We start from the raw sequence: 27,396 nt of genomic DNA, 5'->3' as shown, positions 1-27,396 counted from the left end.
AACCCCCGACTAATGTCCTGACATTGAGGTAAAAGTGCTTAAATCAATAGAAAGTTTTCTGAGAATTGACCACAATGACAAACAGAACACGATGCCATCTGTCAGAAGCATTCAATCATGAAACGAGGCCTGAGTGAAGTGACATTCATTTTTTCTCTACCTGATGGCATTTTTTTATGCCGGGTCTCTAACTATGAATGCATAGCTTTCAAAATACAGAAATCTAAATGACTTCATTCAGAAAGTTGAATTTTGTGGATTATTTATTTCATAAAAAAAAATTAAGAAAACCTGGAATCAATATGTATAATTTACTATGCATATTTTACATCCTTTTACACGTTTTTCCAATCTGCTCTGTGTAAACAGACACTGAAGTTAGGCTGACAAATCTCTAAAGGTTTAGCTTACATTTGGATACGTTTTCTAATACAATGGTACATCACAGATGAGAAGATAAAGATCTCAGGAGGATATGAGAGAGATGACGATATGGAGAGTTTGTGTCTGCTAAGCCTTGAAGTAAGAAGAATTACGGCATAATTGTACTTTTCCAGCTGACTCTGAAGACTATAAAAATGAAAGCTTTGAGTATAATTCTCAGTCACAGTTCACAACCTAGTATTATACAAATGTTATCCTTCAGGTTAGACAATGTGCCTGCACAGAAAATATCTGCTAAACCAGAAAAAAAATTAGGCTCAAATTGAAGTCTTGGTATGTGGATTGACAGAACATAATTGTCTTTCCATATGGTACAAGGTATAATAGGATGTCTGTAAAGGTTGACAGGATCCAGTACACCTCGCGGGAAGAAAACATGCCAGGTGGTATTTTAGGCCCAATTACCCATACGTTTGGGACAAGTGACCTTTCCATGCTCGTGCACTGTCTGAATGTCCAGGTAGCAACAGCTACCAGCCATCAAAAACGGTTTATTGAAGTGTTTATTCTTAGCCTTTCCCCAAAGGTTAGACTGAGCGCTCACATTCGGCACCCATCAGCTTTCTAATGCGTGCCACATGGAATAAGAGAGAGCAGATGGCTGATGAACTAGAATTATAATTTCATCATTCCCTTTTAATCTTGGATAAAATATCGGTGGGTTGTCATCCACCCATGACACAGTTATGATTCCACTTTCTTTCAAATTCTATTCCAAATGACACTTTATAGCTGCATTAAATTCTGTGGTGGTTCATCAGGGTTTCAGAGGCAATTACCCAGCAATGGGACACTCGTCCTAAATCTGAACCATGCTACTTTTCATTAAATAGCATATGGCCTCCTGTGGCCAGTCAAATAAACTGATATGAAACTACTGAGGCTGTCACACTGCAGTGACATTACGTTCAGTCTTGCACAATGCTCGATCTTTTGTAGAAGGAACTGCTTGTCAAGTGTATGCAGAATCATGAAAAATTCACCCATAATAAGGTAGTTAGATTTGAGCTTCTCCACTGGCTGCAGTTCAATAGACCACACTACAAAGCAACCACAAGGCATTTTCACAGTTCTGGCTCGTAACAACAATAACTCAGCATTTTGCCTTGACTATCACTTCCATTTTCTGATTTCTTCCCATCTGCATGCACCATGAAAGGGATTGGTCCAACCATTTTAGAACATTTTCTGAAGTTGTTAAATAGCATGTTGGGAAATTATCACCTTACTTAAAGCGTTAAGAAAGAGGTCTAATCTAGTTTACATGAGCAAAAAACACAAGCCATGTGCATTACCTGTATTAGAAGTTAAAAGTGATACATCAACTAGGTCAGGACATATTAAAACTTTCATGGTTGATGCATTATAAAGACAGAGTCTTATAAACTATTCAGAAAAATGTAATAGAGTCTGTAAGCGGGAGGACCTTTTTTGTACACCTCTGGGTCTAAAAGTAAAAAATCCCAATTCATTTCCCCATATACAGTGTTACATGACTCAGAGGCAGCACTTCTTGGAACATCAATAAAAGATTCAAATGGGGCTCTTTGACAACAAGTTGAAGGTACAAAAAAAAAAAAACAACACCCAATTATTGAGATTAAAATTCCGCTTGTTTCACCCTGCAAGGTTTCAACCTCTGTTGCATGTGATTCGGTAACTACAAGTGGAGCTCTAATTTTTGTTCACATGGATGCTCGCCTGATCAAGACTTTGCAAAATGAAATGCTTCACTAATAAAAATGTGGAGAAGCTTGGAGACATTTCAGTGTACAGACAGCTCCTTGCCTTTCTGCAATAGTAGTTCCACCTATCTAACATCACAAATTGATGGACTGTGCACCATTTCTCCGAGAAAATGTGGAAAAACTATTCACACATCAGCTGGGAGATTATTGTATCTGGTAGTTTAAAGAAGAAAAAAAAGATTGGCAAAAGCACCTCGTAATCCTAACAGTTTGCAACACTATCAAAATATGGAACACTCCTTAAAGAATATTGGTGAACTTAAATTCCACGTGCAGTTACAATAATAAGTTATGTTTTACAAGCGTTTCTACAGAGTGCGAGTATTGAACTTGGTGTCAAGAAAAAAAAAAGTTAGATCAGTGGATCCCTGGGTATAAAAAAGTGGAAGAATGTGGAAATGTACTCTAAGCATAGTTGGAGAGAAAACAGCCTATTACAAATGTCAGTTTCAGCAACCATGGGAAGATGCCTCAGGCTTAAAATCAGGACGGCATGACACTTTCCCAATCTCAAGCTACAATGGTTAGAGAGCTAGATTCTGTCTAATAAAACTTAATTTCTTTTACTTAATTAAAGCAACTAAAGTGTGTGGGGAAATAAGTCTTGGCCTGACCATAAGAATTTATTTTTCTAACCATTTTACAAGCTTAAAAGGGATTATGTGGTGAATTCTCAAAGTCAAAGGTCCAAACAACAGGCCTTTATTTGAAATCCCTCATTTGTCTCTGGTGTTTTCAAAGTTTTTTGCACTTCTGCAGCCATCAAGAGCTATAGAGGAGATCAAAGCCAACCACCTTCACTGAGCTCACGTTTTTGCATGAATAAGGAAGGTTCGCAGGGGTAAAAAGCGTTGATGTTGAAGGTAAGGGATGTACTGTAGGGTACCAGACTCCCAGTGCCCCAGTCCTCATTTTAAAAGCACTGGCTAAAGGTTAATGCTCTGCTACCTGTGGAGGAGAGGGAGGAACAAGAAAATAAAGCAGGGGATCAAAGCTGTAATGCATGCATTTATGCGACTCTAAAATTCACATAATGTATGTCTGGAAAATCTGATCCAACACTGGATCTGGCAGAAGGAGTAGAAAAGAAGGTAAACACAGAAGCACATTGTCTCATAATCATCTAATAAATACTTCAGGAGTTTCACATTGTGCTTTTCCCCTCAATTTTCTGTGTTTTACACAGGGTAAACAATCTATAGATCCTTAATTAAACCACTAAAGTAGAGTTAATTCTAGAATAAATTTAACCAAAGACCATTAATCAACTTTGCAGCTTTGGGATACAGGTATATTAGAGGACCAGTGAGCAATGTGGGCTGAGGCTTTTTGCACTTAAAGAATTAGTATAAGTCATAAAAATTCTGGGGTGCTGCTTGTGTTGCGGAAAGTAACATGCAAATATATATAAAGTTTGGAAATAAGGTACATGTATTTGATAGCTTACTTAGTCTTTCACATATGTAGAACATAGCTGCATACAGACTAAAGCAGAGATAGATTAGGCTAATGAAGTTAATTCCCCGGTCCACCACTGACAGGTTTCTTTGGAAAAACTGCACTACATGCTCTAGTAGTTTCGCACTCAAAACCAACATGTTGATGCCTGTGCTGTCTATGTGGCACACTGGACGCCGTCATTCGTCACATGCCCACATGACGCCCCCATTCTGTTTTCCCAACCTGACAGTCTTCAAATTCAGCCACCTGCTAACACACCTGTTCCTCCTCCTTCTAATAGGACTGTATTAGCTGGCTGCCTAGTGGATTGACTGTAGGCCTTTAACATTTCATTTTCCCATTAAATTGCATCTAAACTTGCCCTGTGTCTGCAGGAGTCCTTTTTTCAGCTTGTCACTTTTAGACTTGTAATACAATACTTGCTCAAATAGGAAATTGCACAATCACGACTTTGTCACAGACTACTGTATATGACTGGATCTATTGACCTACAAGGAAAAACAGTCTGGGGGTGTCAGCCACAGCAGCTGTGCTTCACCTCATGCCATGAAAATGACACTCTTAACCAACTAAACTCTTATTTACATTTTGAAACAAAGTTTCATTTGAAATCTTTTTCAGTTTCAAACAGCCAAAGTCTGTGTATGATGGTAAGCAGGGATAATGAATGCATAAGGCCAGTGTTAGTCTGGTCTAATATTTTTCACACCAGTGAGTATGTGATGGTCCACAATGGTCTGTGTGATGTAGGTTTTGTTGTCTTCCCAAGTCACTGGGGTTGCAAAGGCCACTATGTAGTGGAGAAGCCAAGACTCAGGGGATGTCGGCCTCAACGGGGGAAGGAGAATTAAATGAAGAACGGGATTTTTGTACCACTGGAAACCAATAGCATGGCAACAAAGCGACAAGGACAATAGAGCGCAAGATATGATCTGCTGCATGTGAATGCAGTGTTTCCCCTGGGTTGAAATGGCGGTGGGGTGTAGGCGTTATGGAATTCGATTGGATATGCATGCCAGGCAGCTGGGTGGCTCCGTGATAAAACTCCGCCATGTCTACGCGCATGCGTACTATCTCCCTTTTCGGATCTCTGTTGCAGTAAATGTTCATGAATGGAATCTGTACAGATTCTGTACGTTTGTTGGTACGACTCCTGTAGTGTACATAGAGCTGCCAGAGTTGCTTGAAGGTACGAAGGATGGAAATAATCACATCTTTGTTTACTTCCTTGTACTGGCCGGCAAACCAAAGCACCGGCACACGTATGTGACGTAATCGCGTACGCGACGTGGTCAGATCTCGGCAAAGTTTTGCGTTTTGCTGTTTAGACGGAAACGTAACAGCGGAGCGTTTTCTACTTTTCCACTCTGGAGGCCGGTTTCAAATTTTTGCGTTTTTAAGCCCCCAAAACGCCATCCTCGTATAAACGATAGGGTGTTTTGTTGAAATATTTTGACGTTTTTACCTGCAAGCGTCCTCGTGTAAACGGCCCCTAAGTCTGTGAGAATCTGTGTGGTTAGGTTTTGGGAGAAAAATCACAGTTTGGTTTACACTTTGTCAGTTATACCTGCTTGTTAGAGGCTTGGTTGGGTTTATGCACCAAAACTACGTGGTTCGGTGCAGAAGAAAAAAAAAAGACAGGCTTTGTGTAAAAACATCACTGTTTGAGAGGCCTGAAAGCTTCTGCTCCATTTTCTAGGTTAAAAGGATGAGTCCCATACTTTCCAATATATGACTGCTTGGCTGTAAAAAAAAAAAAAAAAAGCGTTAAAACAAAAAGCAAAGATATGCTGATTTGATGTTTTCTTAAAGACATAGCTGAGGATTCAGTTTAGTTGTACAGGAACAAATGTGTGGCACAAATGTTCACTACCCTAAATACAAAACCTGCAGCCATGCACAAAAGGTGATTTGAGTGCTCAGCCATCCTTCACATTTCTCTAAAAGCCCCCCAAATCACTGTGGTTAGCCTTATCTGATGCATCCACCTACGAGTTTCAGCAATACCCGTCAGTCCTGGAGTGTAGATAACATCACTACAAAACTTTGTAAAATGCTGCTACTACAATGAACACTGGAACATACCATGTACTCTTGACTGGGCCATAAGAATGAGGTCATCTAAATAAATAAAGCATAAATTCCATTTTGGTGTAGCAGCTCTGATGACCGAGAGAGTCAAAGGCGTTCATGACGTACACTACGATGTACTGCTATATCACAGAGCCATATATCTGAATGCAGAAGTCAAACAGCTACCAGCTTAAACCAATTTTAAAAGTTTTCTCACAATATTGTAAAAGTTTATGTGAAATACAGTCATTTGATCATCTATTCTTAATCCACTGAATGGATGTGGGCCTCACAATACGAGAGTCTGACAAAGCATTTCGTTCATTCTGTTAAAGAAGCAGATTCTTCATTCCTGATAAAACTGTCAGCGCACAAACAGCTGCATGTGTGTCCAGTGATGAAAAAGAATGCCTAATGACTGCTTTGCCACTGTTCTGTGTAGCTTGTAATCAAGGTCATCCCCATAATGCAAAAGTAAAGCTTGTCCTTACATGAAGAAAGATCCATATGGTTCAGAAACAGATTTATTCACCATTTCAGCTGATTACCACTGGCTATACTGTAGCTGGGGATAACTGAGAAATGAAATTTGCTGTTTGATGTGCCAGCAGCTCTCACCCTGAGCCAAAGATGACAGATGTGCAGTTTCACATGCATTATTGCCACATGTCCTCAACAACATCTGCATAAGTTGCAGAGAGAAGAAGGCAGAGGCTGAGAAATGGGGTGTTTGAGGTCTAAGTGCTACATAAAATATCCAAGTGTCCTTTACAGTTCCATTGTCCTTGTACGGTCTGTTTTGGTTCCATTTTTATGATGCAATTATTTAGCTGTGTTGTCCACAGTTGAACATATTGGGATAAAGTACAGCAGTGGATTTTTTTTCCCCACAGTCTCGACTAATAGACACAAGATATCTTCACATTATCGTAAAGTTTACTCTGAGTGGACAGTAAGTGGAACTGAGGTTGTAAGTCTACGCATCCAACTTTTGTATTAGACCACAAATGCTTTCAAAGCAGACTATTTAAACTGAGTCCAGCATGTGAATGTGAAAGCAGCCTTCTAGTGTCAGACTCTGCACATGCATCTTTCTGCACAGAAAAGGCAAGTCATAGGTAAATCTCATTTTGGAGTAGAGGTGGATTTGTAGCCTGTAAATTCCTATTAAAAATGAATTAAAACAAACAGTTCTAGGTCTCATCTTTCTCTACTATATTGTTGTAGCGTGCCGCATACTGTCAGATGTGCTGTTGTACAATTAGTAGTTCTTTGTGAGCCGTCAAAGACACAAAGCAAGTGAGAGAGGAACAAGTGCTACAACACAAAGTCAGGCAGAGGACTACACTGCTGGTCACAAAGTTATCTTAATTCAGAGGATTTTTATTCCGATACAACCGTTCATGTTTTCTCTCCCTATGTGCAATTCTGGCTAAAATACATAATTTGGAACTCAACTGCATTTTAAATATCTGTTAGTTCTTATAAAAAGAAAAGCACAAAATTTAAAACTAAATGGCTTTTCATATCTTGCCATTGAAACTTGGGAATAATAAGCAAAATAAAAAAAGTAAGAACAAGACCTGTCAAAGCAAAACAACCACCCAGTCTGACTCACTGGATGCAGACTTCAGGTAGAAGCCCTCAATTTCTGCAACCCATCTTGTAGCTTTCTCCATATTCTCTGCTAACTGTATATAATCATTTACAAAATCCCCTTTGCTACAGAAAACCACAACCTCTGAGCATCAACATATTGAAAGTGACAAGCTTTGATGAAGATCTGGACTATCGAACAAGGCAGGCCTGTCTGGTTCTTTCATCAAATTTCCCCACAGTTTCCACCTCCCAGTGTGCAAATGTTTGACATCACTATTTTGCAGGGGCACCACTGCTGCATGCTGGGCTGAGCATCAAACAAGCTTATTGTGATTGGTTTAAAGAACTATAAACAACAGTGTTTCCCCATGAAGCAGATGGCTAATGAGGTGCAACAAGAGGATTGTCATACCATAAGAAGACCACATCCGTTTTCATTTCTTCATCCTCTTCTTGAATTCCTGGCAGACCTGGCACATAAAGCCCACTGCTGCCTCTCACCAGTTTTGCTTTTGCAAACAGAAATGATGCACAGTACATGTTTATTAGCATATAGAGTTCTCACCCAAGACTCAGGTTAATACTAGGCGTTTCTTCCTGTGCATGTTACACGTCTCTTTATGTTATTTCAGCCCTTTAGATGCACCACCTGTCCAACTGCATTAACTCACAAGATGAGAGGACAACTTTAAAATCAGCTAAGCAGTCTTAACATCGTTTTTTGTTGCCGTCTCTTCTGCTAACACTGTTCCTCCGTTGTTTTTGTTTAGCGCGTCGTCCATCTTAGTAAATGTTTCTTTGCCTTGAATATTCGACATTCTAACAAATCATTTTAGGAAAAAGTGCAGTTGTGCAGACTTTAATAAGAGTGTTCATCAGGTAGACATTTTGCTTTAGGTGAGCAGGTGTTTTAAACTGCAGTCTGTTCTAGTACGAGGCTCTGACGGCTTTGGGGTTATTCTGATTTTATTGAGTGAAGCTTGTTAGAGAACTGTACGAAAGCACTAGGCTTACACAACTGAAAACACTTGTGTTTACAATCTTTCAAGTAAAATACGGTCTTGTGCGTGTTAGAATAACTGTAATCTGACAGTTATTCCAAGGCAACTGTATCCACCAGAGAAATTCCAGCGTTGGTCATTAATTCAAAGGTTTTGCAAAAAATGAGTTTATTTCTACCAGACACCTCCTTTGTAATAAGACTAACACTGCTCTGCAAGTTTAAAAAAAAACAAAAAAAAAACAGCAAAACTATGTTTGAGTTAACTTTCTTTAATGACAGGAGCAGTGGGTCAGAGAACACTAATTAGAATATTTTGTGGAACAGCCATAGGTCACTCTGAATGGCATGAAGCTGCTTGGTAATGATCTCAGTGTCCATTTTTGAATATAAACAGCATCTGGTAAATCACAAAGACAATGGTCAGACATACTGAACAGCTCAAACATATACAAAATAATACATTTGTATATTAAGCTAGCATTTTAGAATGTCTTCAGTTGTCAGTTTAAAGTTCTCTCAAAGCATGCAAAAAGCTTTGAGTAGGCACAAGCGCTCAAACATCAGACACTTGTCGCATGCCAACACCACCATAACTATGTACAGCGCATAAAAAGTACAATTCTGATACAGCACTGCAAAGCAGCTAAATCGTATTATATCTTAGAGTAATCTGTAAATAAATGAATAAAGAAATGATTAACAAAACAAGAGGGGAACAGAAGGACAAAGAGTCAGAAGACATATGGAATCGTGGTGAGGTAAATATTCTGGTGTATACTTGACAACTGCATATGCTCACTTCCCATGTATGCTAATAAAAGCTGCTGACTCACAAAATTAACATTGCACAGGTGCACATACATTTGCTTGATGCTGGTAAACACCGTTCTGTAGAGGCTGCAAAACATGCAATGAGCAAGGACTTAAGCTATTTTAACACTAAGCAATTCTAAAGAGAAGAAAGGTGGTAAAATATATACATTAAAACGAATTAGACAAATAACTGGAACCTAAAACCACAAATAAAAGGCCTCTGAGCTACCACAACATCATGTTTATATAAACCTACAGTCAGAAATACTCAGATATAAATAACTAATAATTAGTAATGTGGCAATCAATGTGCAGCATTGGGTCATGGCAAGCAGAGACGACAGGTGATTCCAAAATTCAGTCCGAAGCATTTAGCACAACAATTTATAGTGACTTATTAAATAATCAGAAGGAATATAAACAAAGTACTGCACTGCCTTTAAAAACCAACAAGAAGGAAGGCTTGTAGGATATGCGTTTCTGTCACGCCTTCCTTCAGAAAGATCTCGCAAAGGAGCTGGCTGTCACCATTTCAGTGGGTAAGAGTAAGGGAGACAATTTCTCCTGCCAGTTATCAAACCAGGCAATATTTCCCAAAAGGAGCCAAGGGGCTGCTGTAATGAAACGACAAAACAGAAAAAAGAATGGACATGCAAAAATGCGCCTACATTTGTCATGGTGAAAAGGGACAGGTGGAAATAATACGAAGACAGGCATGTCGAGCATAATGAAACCACAGCTTCCAAATCTTTATTCCATTCTATTAACCCTGTAAAACCCAAGCAGAGTCTGTCCATTTTTGCTCAATGTAGCCTCATTTCTTACAGCCATACAAAATCCTTCACCCTAATGGAAACATTACAACCATGGCGACAAGTAAACAACTCAAAAGTGTAGCTCAGAAACAAAACAAATCAAAAAAAGAAGTTGAATTACCTTCATTACTTATTGTAGGAAAATTGAAAAATTTTAAATCAACACACACATCTTTCCATGTGTCCACAGGTGTTGCCATTGGTACAAAAAAAAAAAAAAAAAAAAAAAGGCGACTGTACGTACTATAGATGTTTTAAGATTTCCCATTAGTGTCATTTTCAGCTTCATGTTTGTGTAAACGCAGCCTGCAGTGCAACCAAGAAAATCCCTATTTTGTCACATTTCTGTTGGTCACAGCCGAGTCACTAATGACTTCTCGGTTTCACTGACGAGCCCAGAATTTTTTTTGGTTTTACATCATTTGTAAGTGCTAATGGTTTGTTTTTTGGAGAATTCTTGAATGAGACTTGTGGAACACAGTGTTCTGATTACAATATTAAACTTAGGGTTAAACTATGCAAAATTTTGTAGAAGAAATTAAATGGAAAAAATGTATCACATCTAAAATATATTAAATCCTAAAATCAAGTGTAGGAGGGCAAGACAGAACAGCGCACCAATATCCCTATGCATGGACATGCAAAAAACTTATATCTTATGGATGTGAGGCATGGCAACTCACAAAAACAACCAGAAGAGAATACAATCCTTTTGGATGTGATGCATTAGCAGAATGTTAAAAATCTGTTGAAGAGAAAGAGTGACAGGCATGAAAGTGTTAGAGAGAGCCGATACAAAAAGGAGCCTAGTGTGTGATCTAATGCAAAGGAAAATGAGTTATGCTAGCCATGTTCTGTAGTGCTAGACAGCTCCCAAACATGATTCGTGAAGGCACCATCGAAGGAACATGTGCAGGAGGAAGGCAGAGGTAAATGGAGTGATGACATCAAGAGTTGGAGTGCAACAGTCCTACACTGAAGTGAAGAGAGCTCGAGAACAGACAATGATAGAACTATGGGAGCCAACCTTTGAACAAAGACAGCAGATGATGATTCTGTATCAATTGTTGTTGTTAATGACAATTCTTTTTTACCCCTCATTCTCCTCTGTGTTACAGGCAATTGCAAATAAGAATGAACGTCCAGACATTTTTCTTGCATCAGTCCTTGTTATGAGTCATAGAAGAAAAAAATCCCATCACTCACAGGTGGAATAAGAAAGTACGACAGAAATGTTGATGAAATTGGTGAAAAGATGGAACAAAAGCACTTATTCTCCAGCAGTCATTTATCAGAATGTACATACAGCATGTACATATGCAGTGCAGCACACTCAAAGGCTTAGTCCTGTAATTTAAAGTGTGCTGCATTTGAACAGCTTGGTAAATGACATCTATGGCTATTGATTACGTTAAATCCGTCACAGTATATTATGGACTCTACCTCATCTGTGGGGAAATTGCTAAGAGTGAACAGAATGCCTTTGAGATGGGTCATAACATCACCGGCTTCTGCTCCGCCTTGGGAGTTTTCTCCATTAGCCTTGAAAACAAACCGCTGTTTCTGTAGGTTATCATACACCTTGTAGGTCAGCAGAGGGAGAGCTGAATGTCAGAAGTATATTCCCCCAGTGTGTGAGGGCTACAATAAATAGTGGCTTTAGCTAGCAGAAAGGACATAAAACAAACCAAATCCAGCAAAAAAAATGAATACTTGCAGTCAGATAGTGTACTTATAGCATAAAGAGATGGAAGATTCTCAGGTCTTTTCCAAAGGTCAAAATCATGCTGTGGTCTGTCATACACTGATAAAATAAATATGATATATCATCTTACCGCAATGTTACGGCCAAAGCAGAATCAATGAAATAAATATCCACGCACATGCAAGAATCTTTATTCCTTTCTGACTTTCTTTGCCACATTGAGTATGATTGTTGGCTTTCATTGGCTGAGACGAGTGAGGCTTGTGCTATCGACTGACTATGGATCAGGACCACTCCAGCCTGTAGGCTATTAGGAGAGCCAGCAGTTCAGACTCCTGCCCCGCCGCTCCTTAATTGGTCCCCTCAGTGCCTGGCGCACACAAACTTCACAATCACATTGGAAGATTATACTGAAGAGAAAAGAGAATCTCTGTGTGCAAGCTGCTTGCCATCGATTAGCTCACTCTATCACTTCACTTTCTTCTTCACATTTATTTTTTTTAATCTCATTTCTTTTCACCTACAGATTACAATCAGCTAGGGTGGTCTTTGAGTAAACCATACAAATCGAGATAAAGAGAAGTAGACAGAGAAGACAATGGCTGGAACAAATGGGAGATGACTCAGGACTGCCTACTGGGTAATTGGGTTTTATCCTCTCATTTTATCAGGCCTTGTTTTGGATTACAGCTATAGAGCACACACATACACAGGAAAACGAGAAGGATACCTAGATATTAGCAGATCTCAAGATAACTTATTAGGAGTGGGAGAATGAGACCATTGCCGCACTCTCATTATGATACTTCACAGAAGAAAAATGCAGGTTTTTTCCCCAGTCTGGTATCAAGGCTTTGGACACAGTCAGTAAACACAATGCACACAAGAATGTCGAGACAAGGTGCTGCTGCACAAAAGGCTGTCTTTTCTATTTCCACATTCTAATTCACAGCATGTTCATTTCAACCTGACATTTCAATTTTAGATGCTTCTACAATTCAATGCTTTGAATATGGGTCTTGTCAGTACATGTGCACGCTCTGTTTGGAGACCATGACAGGCAGACAGTAGAAATACTGTCGATATTTTACCACTTTAATACGCATTGTCTCACACCTATTTCAGCTGTGACGTTTGACAACAGAGTCCTGCTGGTATAAAAGTAATGTATGTAAACTGTAGCGATAACATCGCTCAGCATAGATCTTAATTGAATGCAGAAGCATTCAAGCTGAACTGCTACATTTACTACAGACAACACGTAAAAAAATACTATATTTTTTTAATGATTCATTTGTTTATTACTTTTCACAGTAACCTGTTCCAAAGTTTGCTTTAAATCAAACTTCGAATGATTAAGATGTGCACTTCTAACGTCAGTCAAATGAGATTACTTCAAAAGAACGATGTCTCTGTTCAATCTCTGGATGAGAAACTATTTGGTACTGAAAATGTGCTTATTCCTCAGCTTGTGCAAAGCAGTTTAAATATGCAACTGTGTGACGTCAATCCAACACCAAACTGCAGTTGAAGTTACTATCCTCATGTTGCCTTCATATTAAACAAAGATAATATGAGAAATATTTATCATTGTGATAAATAAATTTGATTGTTGTTGACATCAGGAGAAGACTAGTGTGTGTGTATACACACATACATGGGTCATTCCATTTCATTTCAACCAGTGGTCCCCACCTGACCCTCTCAGATTTTGCTAAGTTTTTACATACATTTAGTACATTATATATGATGGGAAAATCCAAAATTTGAATACTTTATTGTCATTACTTTCAAAGTTATGGGCATTTGAAGTAGGTAGGGGATACCCTAAAATTGCGGCCAAAATTAAGACTTGAAATTTTCGATCATTCTCAAACTTCTATATAGCCTAGCTGCGCTAGACAACCCACGGCAATGAATTTAATTCTCTGCCAGAGTGGGTCTAGTTACCCTTCATAAGGCTCGAGGCTGGATTCTCCTAAAACTGGCCGGACCAATCACCATGAAGTGTAGAGTCAGAAGGCGGGCGTAACTAAGTGACGACAGAGGCGTGACAATTCTGACAAACAACCGGCGCACAATAAACAGTTATCTTTCGACTCGGCTTTGGCCACAGCCCTTAAAGATTTGAAGCTAAAATTCAACTTGAAAGTTAAACAAAGGAAGGCACTTAAGTGTTTCATTGAGAAGAAAGACGTATTTGGACTTATGCCGACGGGATATGGCAAATCCTTAATATACCAGTTGGCTCCGCAGCTCTGCTGGTTGGGAAGCTAATGGGACTTAGCCACAATCCGCCGGTGTTCTCGGAACTACGTCACCCTATTCGTTGCATTGATTGGTTGTATACCTACTCAATTGCTGCAGAGGGATTTGATAGACAACCTTTTAGCCCGCCTCCCTCCCTGCCGAGCTTCCCGAGACCCTTGTGCCTTCAGAAACATGGGTGTAGCATGGCTAGGCTAACTTCTATAACTTCTGAACAACAAAAGAGAGATCCCAAATTTTCAGAATCATTTCACAGTGACCTATCGTCCTCAGAAATGTGAAAATATTTGCTTTATATTTAGAATTGCATGTTGCAGAGAATGACAAAGTTGCAATTTTATGCATCATGAACTTCTAAACTGCTACATTTGGCCACCCATTACACAAAAACTAATCATATCCATTAGAAATTTTATGTGGTATAATTTGGCTAAGGATTGGATATGTATAAAATGAAAGTGCTGTGGTATGTAATGCATGAAATATGAACAGCTAAAACTCAAATATCTGTGCGACCAAAAATTTCAAGTCTTAATTTTGGCTGCAATAATAAGGTACCCCCTACCTACTTCAAATGGCCATAACTTTGAAACTAATGACAATAAAGCATTCAAATTTTGGATTTTGCCATCATATATAATGCACTAAATGTATGTAAAAATTTAGCAAAATCTGAGAGGGTCAGGTGGGAAGTTTTCTTAAAATTGGTTGATTTCATACGGAATGACCCACATACATGCACATGCATGGGCTGATTTAGTCTACATCAAATACAGTGACATGAAGGAGAAATAGGCAAAGCTATTTATTGATTCTGCCGTCTCTGAGGTGAAACAAAAGTAGTCCTTAAATGAATGTAGCCACATCGATGCACACAATAGATGTTATCTGTCTTAATGACAAAGGGAAGTCCTTGGCTGAAGGGGAACCTCATCAAAGTTACACATGCATAACCTTGCAACGGTGCTCAGACAGCTGGGGAAAACACACAACCTCACGTTTGGATGGACATTTAAATTCAGCTGTTCAAGACATTGGCCAATGACAATAAGTTCCTGAAGAATGTAAATATAATTATTCATTATAGTTTAAAATGCTTTAAATATAAATCTGTGGTACAAGTAGAACTTAGACTTCCTCATTTAAAAATCATATTCAATAGAAGATAATAAATGTGAACAACCAACAGGTAAAGGCCACAGGGAGTCATGCAGCTGGAAATACACCAAGGACACAAACATGTGATTGAAAAGATGTGCAAAGCAATATCAAATGAAATGCAAATCACTATCTGTTCATACCAAAATAAAAACAAACATCTGGATTATGGACAGTGGTGTGACTAAATGCCTGAATGAGTGGTGGATAAGATGGTGGAGCAATAGAAAAAGGAGAAACTGTGCAGTACTGATTGAAGTGTGCCATTTTTCCACTTTAAAAAGACCTGAAACAGAAGCAAGGGCTCCCAAAGAAAGCATAAACAGCTGACTGGTGTTTGCTGATCATGGCTATAAGGGTCAAAGAGCAGTTAGAAAGCCTGTAAAGGTGTCGATACAGCAGCCAAGCTGAGAGATGAGCTACACAGACTGCTTAGTGAACTCAGAACTTGTGATTGTTGAACACTGTGCCCTTTTACCAAATAAACTTGCTTTTCACTGTCGAATAAAAACAAACAAAAAAAAGAGACAGCAAAGAAATAGCTAAAGAGAAAAAAGGTATAGTGAGTCAGTTTGGTTTTAAACAGCTCCTCTAAACACAGGTGCGCCTTTTGTCCCGTGAACGTCACTCCTTTTGCTCAGCAAGAAGCACGTTTTTCTACCTGAACCCACCAAAATGTCCTCAGATTCAGTGTTTACAACATGAAATCATGTATTCTCAGCATGACAGTGGTAGTGATTAGTAGGTAAAATGAATGTAAACATGCCCTGACAAATAGTTTACCTTATATAATCAGGAAGTGATTAATTGTCATGCATTGAATATTTTCAGTACATTTATGAGCATCAGCTTAAACTCTTTGTTCTTCAGTTTGGTTTTACTGTTTTTCAAGAAAAAAAAAACGCCAAACTGATACAAGGAATACAGTAATGAAGGGGTTGCTGACTGGCAAACTTTTTGTAGTTCTTACCATTCAAAAATGTTATGTTGTTTATCCAATTATTCTTTCCTTCAAATCAGATCATACTGTCACACTTGTCTTTTTTGATAAGACTGGCGGGGGGAACTAAAGTCAGGGATTTTTTTTTTTTTATCCTACACGGAGTTTTTAATGTTACATCTTTTGAGGAATAATTGTAACTTGCTATTTTGGCAGGTAGTCAGAAACAATTATTGCTGCTTTTTTCTTTGATTCATGAAATATGGATTAAAGAAAGAGCATTTGTCTTTAAGGTAGTCTGTTTGCCCCAGGTTTACTGCAGTACAGTGTGTAAATCATCATTTTTGCCAGTTTAACTTTGAATTGTATGCGATTTAGATGAGCACTTCGCGAAGACAGCGTTTCTGAAGCTTTCCTCTGTCTGCAGTACGGAGGATTTCTTCTGAAAAACACAGAAGGCATCTTCAAAGGCTAATGGAATTCCACTTTCTGTTTCATTTCATGAATGACAGAGCTTTGTTGGTTTTACAACATACAGTCACACATGACTGCAGAGAGGTATTATGTAGACTTCATATGCCAAGAGGGACTCTTAAACCCCATCCTGCATCTCTGACACTCACAAAAGCACCAAATGGCCATTGAGGACAGACAGGGCTGCATGAAATATAGTCAGGCGGAGTCCTTTTCTGTAGCTCAAGGTGTCACTGAATTTTCTTGCTGGAGGGAGAGAGCTAACCTGACACGAATTCACAAAGTGAAGTTTAGAAATTTGAAACGTGCATGAACCAACCAAATTGTTTCCTAACAATTAACCAACCCTTCAAAAGGCACTGTGTTAATGAGACAGAAGCGTGACAAAGACAAAACAAAAGCTAGAGCCTCAGTATTAAATGGGATCAAAGTTCATCTTAAATGCCTACACGATGGATAAAGTACGTATTAAAACTGAATTTGAAATAATTTTCTTAACCAAAAGTTAGCCACATGCACAATCAATTAATCATTAAAATGACTGAAATACAGGCAAGTTTTTATTATGGTAATGCAGCCATTATTTTCTCCAGACACTGTTCAGATCAGTAACATTACAAATATTAAGAACGGTTCCAGTAAACAGCAAGTATTTTATACCATATATTATGCAGCAATTCATAACTTCAACAGTACAACTATCCAACCACTGGCACAAATTCAAATCTGAAATATAAATATTAAGCTGACCAAGCTAAGGGTTTCTCTTACCCAATGTGCCACACAGCTTCACAAATACTGCTCTGGTTAGGCTAAGCTGACTGGTCACAATTGCAAAAATACTTATTTAACTATTTGAATGTTAACATTAATATTCCCAAGGTTCTCTGTGTTTGCAAACAGGAATCTGACTGTAGTCCAAGCAAGCACCTCCTTGGGTCACGAGCTACAGTCTTCCAATCTGTTAAAGAAGCTCCACCTGGTGGTACAACCACGTACTACAGTCTGTATAATCCACTTTCTGACATGCATGTCGCTGGTCTTCTGCCTCATCAATCAATGTATTTTTAATCAGTTAAATTATTAACAGATTATTCATTAACAAATTTGTGTGTGTCTGGTTACATTACCCGTGTCTGTTTGCATTGTGCGTCACTCCAACATTTACCACCACACCTTCCTTTTTTAAAGCAGAGTAATGGCTACTGTCGTGTTGGCAGCATCCGTTTTGTGACAAATACAGTACGAGCCCTAAATTGGCTCTGAAGCAGACTAACAAAGAAATTGATTACATATTCACCTCTACACTTGTCATTTTTTTATATTTTCAACATCATCAGGTACAGTTTAATGGTCTATGGTGATGGCAATTTTGAAACTAGGCATGCTACGCATTTAAAACTGATGAAATTATACACAAAGACAAACATTTATGTTGATGCCTTGATCTGTTCTTTTTGATTTACTTGCATCATATTTTCCAATGACGCCTAAATTCATGCATGAACATGTTCACTTCTGTGTGTCAAAACACTGCAGTATGCTCAGCAAACAACACAAATATACTCTGAACCCTGGCTTTAATTCTAAGTCATAAAATATGCATTTGCTTTTGATTACTCTTGAAATTAATTCATCAGGGAGAGCGGTGACAGGTGCTCACTGTTACTGACAAACTGCTGTGGCAGTTACTGATAACATGAGATACTTAAGTATTCTGCACTGTAACCCTCCTATCTGTCTTTCTCTCTTGCCTCTCTGCTTTTTCCTTGTTACGTTCCTCGCTCTCATACTCTGCCTTTCCACGACGAGCTCTCCTTTAGTCAGGTGACTTGAGAAATGATACCAGAACCAAAACATTTGTCACAGCAACAATCCACTGAAGCTAAATTACACCAGAAGGATTTGCAAGGGAGGAGTGGACAACAAGAAAGGATGAAGGGACAGGGTATTTGTGAAATAAAAGCGATTTAGAGGAAACAACAGTGCAACCCACAGGTTAAAATTGCAAGCTGAGAGAAGGAAAGCAGGAGAGGGAGAGGTGGGAAGAGAGTGTTTGGCATTGAAGTGAATGGTGTATGGTGCGAATCCAGCATTTGTGGCAATGCCCTTGAGTTAGCAAGTGAGGCATTGAATGGTACACTGTGGATGGGCAGTTATCTCCAAGGCTTCCCTTTCAGTGTTAATAGAAAACACATGACAGCAATGCTAGCCCTTATCGAAGAGAAAGCTTCAAGGCTTTGAGACAAGGCTGAGAGGCAAATCTGCAGGAGGCAACTGAAATGGCAACATCTCACACCCTGTCATTCTCTCCACATCTGGGCGGATAGCGAATGTCGCATTGCAAACATGATAAAATGCTGCATGTATACATGAAGCTGAATGATTAAAGTACAATCTCCGTATAACAACTGCATATACAAATGTCAGAATCCTAAATTAACCTTTATAGCGTTGTCCACCAAACCTGCAACAGTTGTAAAGCTGTTCTCCTTTACGATAGCTGAGCTCTACAGTGCAGGCATTTCACTGCACATGCAAGTTGAAATGAAGTGTTTAAATGTGAAAGATTTTGTAGGAAGACTAATGAATCCCTTATTTAATCTTAATCTGTCCTTTCTCAGTGTGCAAAACATTTCCAGACTCTGTTGGAAAGATTCTCTCATTACACAAATTCAAGAATCACAGCCACCCGGTTAAACTTTCATTTATCTCATGTTAATAATTTAAGCTCATCGGTTTTAATAGTTTTGAACCCAGACCTTATTTGGATCAAGTACCTTGTGAAAAATACGACGTGCCAAACTTAGTAGGCCACAGCTCTCATTTTAATTTGCACATTTAATCAATGCTGCATATCTTCTCCTGCTATGTACATAATTATTTTTCTTATGTACAGTGAGCATCGGCAGAAACCCAATACTGCAGGACACGGATCAGGATTCAGGCCAACAAAACCTGATCAGTTCATCCAAAATAAACGATGACTCTAGAAAAAAAAACAAAAAAAAACATCTAAGCCTGCTACATCCAATAACTTTGGGGAAAAAAATTCACAGCAGAACAAAAACAAAACTTGACTGAAAGGGGAGCTAGGAGCTCCATCAATCTATACACATCCATAATGAAACTGAACAGAAACGTGACGTTACATCAACTGGTTTATAATGAAAGCTTTGTTATTGTGCTGGAGCAAACAAAAGGATTCTGTTCCAATCAATCCTACCTCTACTGGGACTATCATGTATAAAAACTGATCTATTGACGAGACTCCAAAGTCTCAATGCCCTATACACAAAAAACAATAGCTATTTGATTCCTACGGTAGCTCTGTCCAAGCCAGACTGCCATTACGCTTTATCAGGGTTATCCGTGTTTCCTTCCAAGCAAAATGTCTTTTCTTTGAGTTACATTCCCAGGAAAATTTCCACACATTTGATTCCGTAGCTTTCTCTATTCCCTGTTGACAATATTTCCTACCCATCTTCGGCTGCGGGTGAGCTTAGTTCCCTCTGAATGTGGAGAAGAAAATGATGTGAGAGAGGGTTGATGGGTTGGATGGAGAAATGGGTTCCTTTTGAATAATGCAGTGGTGAAACTGGGCAATACGACCACCACGCCATCTCCTACAGAATAGAAACAACTGTGGATGCCAGCACAACTGTGCTCGTGAATTCATATCATGTGAAATGCCAGTTAAATCAAAGCTGGAGCTTGAGAAAGATTCTGGCAGTCATTTTTTTGGGATAAATAAAACATGGCAGAGATGACTCCATTGCCCTTTATTCCCCTCGCCTCTTGCTCTCTCTCTCTCTGGAGTTCCCCCCCCCCCCCCCACCCCCCCCCCCCCCCACCCCCCACTTACTCCGTGCTCGAGCCAGGATGCGTTTCTAACAGCAGGAGGTACAAAAGGCTTCATGGGCTGCAGCACCCAGCCCCGGTCACTAAGAGCTTGTTGAATTCTATTAAACTGAAATGGAATTTAGGATACTAAAACCAAATTAAATTGGGTATTCTGCCACCATCTGGCAGTGCTGTTGAGAGGACCATATTTTTCTATGTAAAGAAATTTGGGTTGCAAGAAGGTTTGAGTGGTGGTTATCCTACCTAAGCTAATGTAAGGCCAATTAGGCATTTGTCATGGAGTATGGCAGACTGCTGCTTCTCTTGCATGATTTGGGGGAGTGAGGTCTTTTGTCAGGCTGGCCAGTTATATGGCTCAACACTGTCCTATCAGGCTAAGGGGCACATTTATTGATTTCACCCTGACAACCTTATAATAGCCCATTAAGACGTAACCAATGTTTCAAAGTAGTCCATCCAATTAATTTATACCATTTAGAGATCACATTTTGAAAGGTTAACACTGCAATTATTCTGTACTTTTTTTTTTAATGTAGCTGCTGACGAATCCCATGGAAAAAAAAAAAAAAAAAAAAAATCAAAACCGCCAGCGTTAGCTTGTGTTCATTGTTCTCAATCAGCCTCAAACCTTTTCATTAAACTGCAAAAGATGTCAGCTTTCTAAAATCCAAGGCCATTAAAACATTTGGGCACTGCAGGTTCAGCAAACATTACACAATGGGAGTAAATAGTATCCTTGTTGGGGACTATTTTTAACTGCAGATTAAAACACATTTGGCGCATTTACAGCATCAGGATTATGCACGTGGACCGACTTAAAATGCAGCGCTCCTGTTCATTATAACGGAGAACCACGTCACCCACTGCAACCATGTGGCACACCAATATTATTCTAATTGTTTTCAGACAACAATGGAGCTCCTGGGCACAGGGGAAGAAGCTACATCAGGCTTTGGCGACACCGGTAATAGTTTTCACAAGGGTCAAAGTATTATTGATTTGAGCTTTTCAAAGGATTTGTAACAAGGGGGCAAACGAGAAAATTGCCAACCTTGCCCTGTAATGAGTTATTTTGACCACAAAATTAATGCATTTGTGTTTATGTGCACTGCTTAAATATGAGGGTCATGTTTTCTGAGCATTCATTTTTTGCTGGTGGAGAAGGGGAATATCCAGATATGAAATTTCTAATCGTTTTCGGATTGGTTTTAGTTGCAATAATGTGACAACTGAAAAAACAAACAAACAAAACAAAAAAAAGGTCTTTTTCGGCATGAATAATCTACAAAAAAGAAGAAAAAACGCGTTCACAGTAGGGCTGCACAATAGGTTGTTTCAGCATAGACATTGTGACGCTTGGTGACGTTCTGACTTTCTAGAACTAATCTTCAAGAGAAGAGTTCATGGGTTCTTTCATATGGAAGGTTTTGTTTGTTTTAATAACCTTTTGAAAAAGATACAGTTGTTGTTGACATATAGGCACCACATGGGCACAGTGAAAGGAGCGAGAAACAAGAGAGAAACAGACTTTACTTGGAAAAAGAAACATCAGTTGTATGGAAATATTTCACATAGGATGATGCTGACTCCTTCAACATCACTTTAGGCAACAAACTAATTTCTTTGACCATACAAATCACCACCACAAATAGAGCTACTCAAGCCATCCGGTTATTATACCTGTATTTTTTGATATCACAGAAAAATCCCATAATTTCCTTTCCCCCCCACTGTCTCGTGCAGCGCTAATTTGCTAGTCATGGAGTAGACTTCTCCACGCCACAGTTCTTTTCAAAATAGATGAGTCAAGCTGTGTCCCCTACTTACACATACAGGATGTAAGCTGCAATGTACTCTCTCATCACTAACAGTTCTGCTTCACTGGTCGTATTGCAAACATCTCCGTCACGTCTGTCGTTGCTGCTCAACATTTCATCAGCCCCATTCCTTCCCCGAATCCACCTGTAGGCACTGATTGTAGCCTTCTCCTCCGGGGGAAGTTTGTTACGTCGCTGCTTGATGCCTTCAGTGTGTTAAGCTTTAAATTACATGCTTGTAGATGAGTTATGAGTCCCGTCCTTGCAAGATATATGGAATAAATTAGGATCGCTGAATTATAACTCGGCTTATAATTGACAAATAAATAACCAACTGCAGAGGAGAATGTACACGGAGGCGGCTCGAGACACGATCCTTTGCTCCATAACTTACTCGTGCTTTTACATTATTTAGTCAGTTTGCTGCGGAGACTGCCTTCTCCATTTCATGTCATTTCATGTCTGCATAAAGTATTTCCATATTGCTGCACAACATAAATATTAATTTTAAGCTTGGCAGACAGCCAGTGCAAACCTGGTAGATATATTACTAAATATACCTAGGCAGCTTATAAAGACTACATCTTGCACACACACAAGCACATTTTACTTTCATGCACTTGCAACATTATTGTGTTTTCTGCCTAGCACTGGTCATTCCTTTCAAATACCATGGAACGTTTCAGGAGGAAATGCAGCCCTGTGGAAATGCAGGTCGTATAAACACAATTTAGAGTCGGTTTTGAAAGGTTATCCTGAACGCCTTTCAGACCAACTCAAAAAAAAAAAAAAAAAAGACAAAACCCTCCAGATCCTTACATGCAAAGTTGCCCTTAAGATACTTATGCTTAATCTAATATTTATGCTATGCAAATTTCCAAAGTTGAAGCTAATTTCAAAACTTGAGATTCAAAAACGAAAACCTTCGGGCGAGTTGACTAATTGACTTGCAAATGCATCTTTGTTCCTCTGCCGTCTGAGCTAAATGGATGTCAATAGGTCAGGACAGATTCACTAGAAGAAAAAGAAAAGATTTCATGATGATCTATTCACTGAACCGACAAAAACATTTTGAGACAGCGCAGAACATCTCAGTATCCTCTGAGCCCACATCACCGCTGGCAGTTCAGTAAATCGCAGGTTTGTGGATGATCACTTAGGAAAAGACAGTGATGTCGAAAGCCCAGATGGTATCAAATGAACAACCAGCTGGTATACACACAGAGAGACTTATGAATTAAAAAAAAGCATCCACAACTTTCATATATATCATAAAAGTGGCTGCTTACAGCCATAAAGTATTCATTTCCATCTGAGCAAAGTAGGACAGACTGGCAAAACCTCTCAAATCTAACAGTTCACGATGAAGATGGTTCTTTATCCAGATGTGATGGAACCGTCATGCAAAAATGTAAAACAAACAAAACAAACAACATGGATTGTCAAACATGTACTCTACAGTGTGGTTAAGAAGACAGAGAAATGTGCTCTCTCTTTTCATTAACAGTTAAAACGTGACATGAGGCAGGAGCATTCATTTAAGTGGATGTTTTTTTTCCCCGAGCAGATTTGAACCCAAAGTAATTTTAATTCTTGACGAGCTTCATTTGTATGCATTCGAAGGAACTCGACTCACTTTAAATCTTTAAAAATGCCAATTATCTTTCTAAAAAAAAAAAAAAAAATCGGTCAACCCAACCACACCACAGCCGGCGTGTTGCGCATTACAAATACAAACTTCGCATCACTGAAATGCTGAATTTAAGAAAAACGTTGCACTTCTTCCCACAGTCGCGAGCGTAATCTGCTAAAACCAGCGTGAACGCCACTTTTCCAAAACCCCAAACCAACTACAGCCACCGCTACACACCTATTTCTCGAGTTTCTTCTGGAGGACCGAGAGCCCAACTGTGGGTTTTCGGAGCGGCTTACCTCTGGCTAACGTGGCCGGGACTCTCAAACCAAGAAGCACGAAGATGGAAAAAGTCAGGTAGCATCCTCCCGAAAACTGTCCCATCACTGCTCTGCGTGGCTCCCTCCCCTGCGGGTCTGGGGGCACCGGCCGCGGGGCTCGTCGAGCATTTGTCGTCCGCTCCGGGGGTGTTGGTGAGGGTGGTGGGGGTGGTGGACTCCTCCAAAACACGTCTCCGTGTCCCGGCGAGCGCTCTGGTCCGGGCGTCGGGGCTGGTTTTAGTGTCCGTTTACCGGAGAGGAACCGTGCGGTCAATGAATCGCAGTGCGGAGTGGAGCTCAGCTGCGCGAGAGCGGAGTCACTACAGAGCGCGTCGGAGCCTACAGCTTTACGGTGGAAGAGGAAGAATAATAGAGAGAAGAAGAGAGAGGAGAAGAAATAGAGAGACAGGTCTTCTTCAAACCACACTAGACCTGTTGAGAAATAACTATACGTGTGCGCAATTGTTCGTGCGCTCGCTCAACTGTCTCCCTCCTTTTCTCGCACCTCCAACCAAGCCTCTCTTCTGTACGTAGCCACTGAAACAGACACCACGTTGAGCTCTCGTCAGTGGCACCTTCTTCCTAATTTAATGCACCCTTGTATAGCCTGTGCCGCTTCTGATTGGTGCCCTTCTGCCAATTAGGCTCTGCAATGATTTCATTCATCTTACATTGCAGTGATCTGCCTCACTTTTTTCCCTTTTACATCAGCTGCGGTGGAAGAAATGAATTAAAAAGTTTTTCTACTTGAGGATGGAGAAAATGAAGAGAAATATCTGAATGTGTAACCTTGATGCACAGAAGTACTTAGATCAATGACCAGAAAAGGACTTCAATTCATTGTACACTGCAGTGACGAGCCTCACTTTTTCCTTTTATATGAGCTGTGGTAGTAGAAAGGTTTAGATCCTTTACTTAAAGACCTCTTCTGGTGTTGTTTTTTTTACACTTTCAGATGTTTTATTGTTTATTTGTTTTTTTCGTTTGTTGTTTTTTGAAAATTGGCTGAAAAACAAGCAGTCAACACCATGGTTGAACATTTCCAGGTTTCGCTGCAATGTACCAATGACAATTTCAAAACAATGATTCAGACAAGATTTCTTACATAACAAACCTTTAAAAAAAACTCACATCAAAGTAAAGGGTAAATCTGCACATTCAAGGGAAAGCAATAATGCAGAGTTACAAAGTCTTGAAACAAAGTTAGTTTGAAGATCCCTGTGGTAAAATTTTTTAAAATCTTGTTAACAGTTTTAGATTTTTAAAAAAATTACTGTTTAACATTTCAACCTTAAAACTGTGATGCACTGTCAAACTTCTAGGGTTTGATAAACCTAAAAAAATGATTCCATCAAAGTGAAGAGTAGCATTTCTATATCATTCTTCCTCTTCAGATCAGTTTCTGGTTCAAACATGTATGTCTATATTACTCCAATAATACAGCTTGTCATTGTTTAGTGTGCAGTAGTTTTACAGTGTTTGACCAGAGTTGTAGGTGAGCTGGTGTGCTGAGCTACACTGACTGGAGATTGGTGTGGAGAAAGAGGTGGGGGCTTCATTAATGTCTACATTCATGACAAAGCAACAATGCAGAGTTTCATCTAAGCTACGCGGAGGATGAAAGCAATTATTCAAATGGAAAAAAAATTCTAAGCATGTAACTCTGAAATGAGAGATGAGTTTCTAATGATTCAATCAATGACCAGAAAGGACGTCAATTCATCTTCTACTGCCATGAGCAGCCTCATCTTTTTTTTTCTTTTTCTTTCAAGTGGAAGGGGAAGAAATAGTTAGCTTCTTTACTTTAAGTCTCCTTCAAGAAAATCTCTTTCGTATATGCTGGAAGACACATTATGAGCTAATTAAACAGCCATATACACCAAACAGGCATAACATTATAACCACCATCTACCATGGTGTTGGTACCTCTTATGTCTTCTGCGTAGTCGGCAACGACTGAAGCTGGCCTGAACTGAACTGAACCCCTTATGTTGTCAAAAGTGCTCTGAACCACTGGACATGGACAAGAGAACCTCTCAGGATGCCCTATGGGGTCTGGAATGTTATTCACTTCACCTGTCAGTTGTCATAATGCTGTGGCTGATCCGTGTATATACATAGCAGAACATTTTCACCGTGATACTGCAGTGTACAACCGACCGTCTCAAAAGCACAGATTCAGACTCCCAGGGTTTTAATATGTTACAAACTGAATGAATCGAACCTGTCAGCTTTCAGAGTGAGACTTTCGGTATCATTATTCTTCTTCAGAAAAAGTTTCCTGTTCAGATATGTAGGGCTAAACTCCACTATTACATGAGTGCACCGATGTAGCATGCCACTGCAGGTCGCTGGCATAAGGAATAATAATCACAAGGAGATAAAGAGTAAAGAGGTTTCATTATAGAAACTCACTGCTACAGTTCATATTCACCCACCTTCATCTCACAGTTTACTTTCCAGCCGTTGTTAACAGGGCAGGGGTCAAGTCCCACTGGTGCAACAGAGCACACTGCAATCAATAAGCCTTGTCCATCAAGGGAGATAGCACACTTGAAAATTTCCATGTGATTATTGTCACAGAGAGCAATTAACAATCACCTCTTGAGCCTGCCTAGCTGCCTGACAGGGGTTTGACCGGAGTACAGGTAATGACTGGTGGGGAAAGCACGCTGACAAAACAAACAGAGATAATTAGGCAAGTGCACCACCCAGATGTTTTTCCCTGCTACCAACTCATTTGGAAAGGCAGAAAAGACGCAACTATAAAAATAATAATAATAATAAGGAAAAAAAACAGTGGAAATAGTTCCAAGGTAATTACAGCAAATGAAAGAAAAGCAAAAATACAACGCAAAAAATTCTGCAAAAAAAAAAAAAGTGAAAATCTAGCAGCAAACGTGCCACAAGAAAAAATATGTCCAAAAATGGTGGAAGATTGGGAAGTTCATAAACTGTAAAAACAGTGAAAAATAATGACAGACAGCTGTAAAATAATAATATATTTAGCAGATTTAAATAAAGTAAAAATAATGTTATTCTTTTTATAGTCACATATTGTAAAACAACAAATTCATGTTTATAACTACAGATTTCTTTTGTAGATTTATTAACTTTTAAATTAATGAATGTGTTCAGCAACTTTATTACATATTTGTAATTTACCGAAATGGGAAAAATCTATACATATATCAGTTTAGAACTTAAGATACAGTAAAGAAAAAAAGGTGTAATTTTATAGTGAAATGTTATAAAGGAACC

At 39.2% G+C, this 27,396-nt stretch overlaps 1 protein-coding gene across 1 annotated transcript in view; it reads right to left on the bottom strand.

Annotated features, from left to right (window-relative positions):
- Positions 1-24,726, bottom strand: part of LOC110949472 (netrin receptor UNC5D) — a 211,636-nt gene extending 186,910 nt beyond the window's left edge. The window contains exon 1 of the mRNA XM_022191566.2: positions 24,115-24,726. Within this exon, the coding sequence (XP_022047258.2) occupies positions 24,115-24,199 (85 nt within the window). The 5' untranslated portion in view covers positions 24,200-24,726. The remainder of the gene's footprint in view (positions 1-24,114) is intronic.
- Positions 24,727-27,396: the final 2,670 nt, after the last annotated feature.

The sequence above is a fragment of the Acanthochromis polyacanthus genome, chromosome 18 (assembly GCF_021347895.1).
Source record: "Acanthochromis polyacanthus isolate Apoly-LR-REF ecotype Palm Island chromosome 18, KAUST_Apoly_ChrSc, whole genome shotgun sequence".
Taxonomy (NCBI): Eukaryota; Metazoa; Chordata; class Actinopteri; family Pomacentridae; genus Acanthochromis; species Acanthochromis polyacanthus.
Note: the sequence above shows the minus strand (reverse complement) of the source record. Positions and strands in the feature narration are given on the sequence as shown.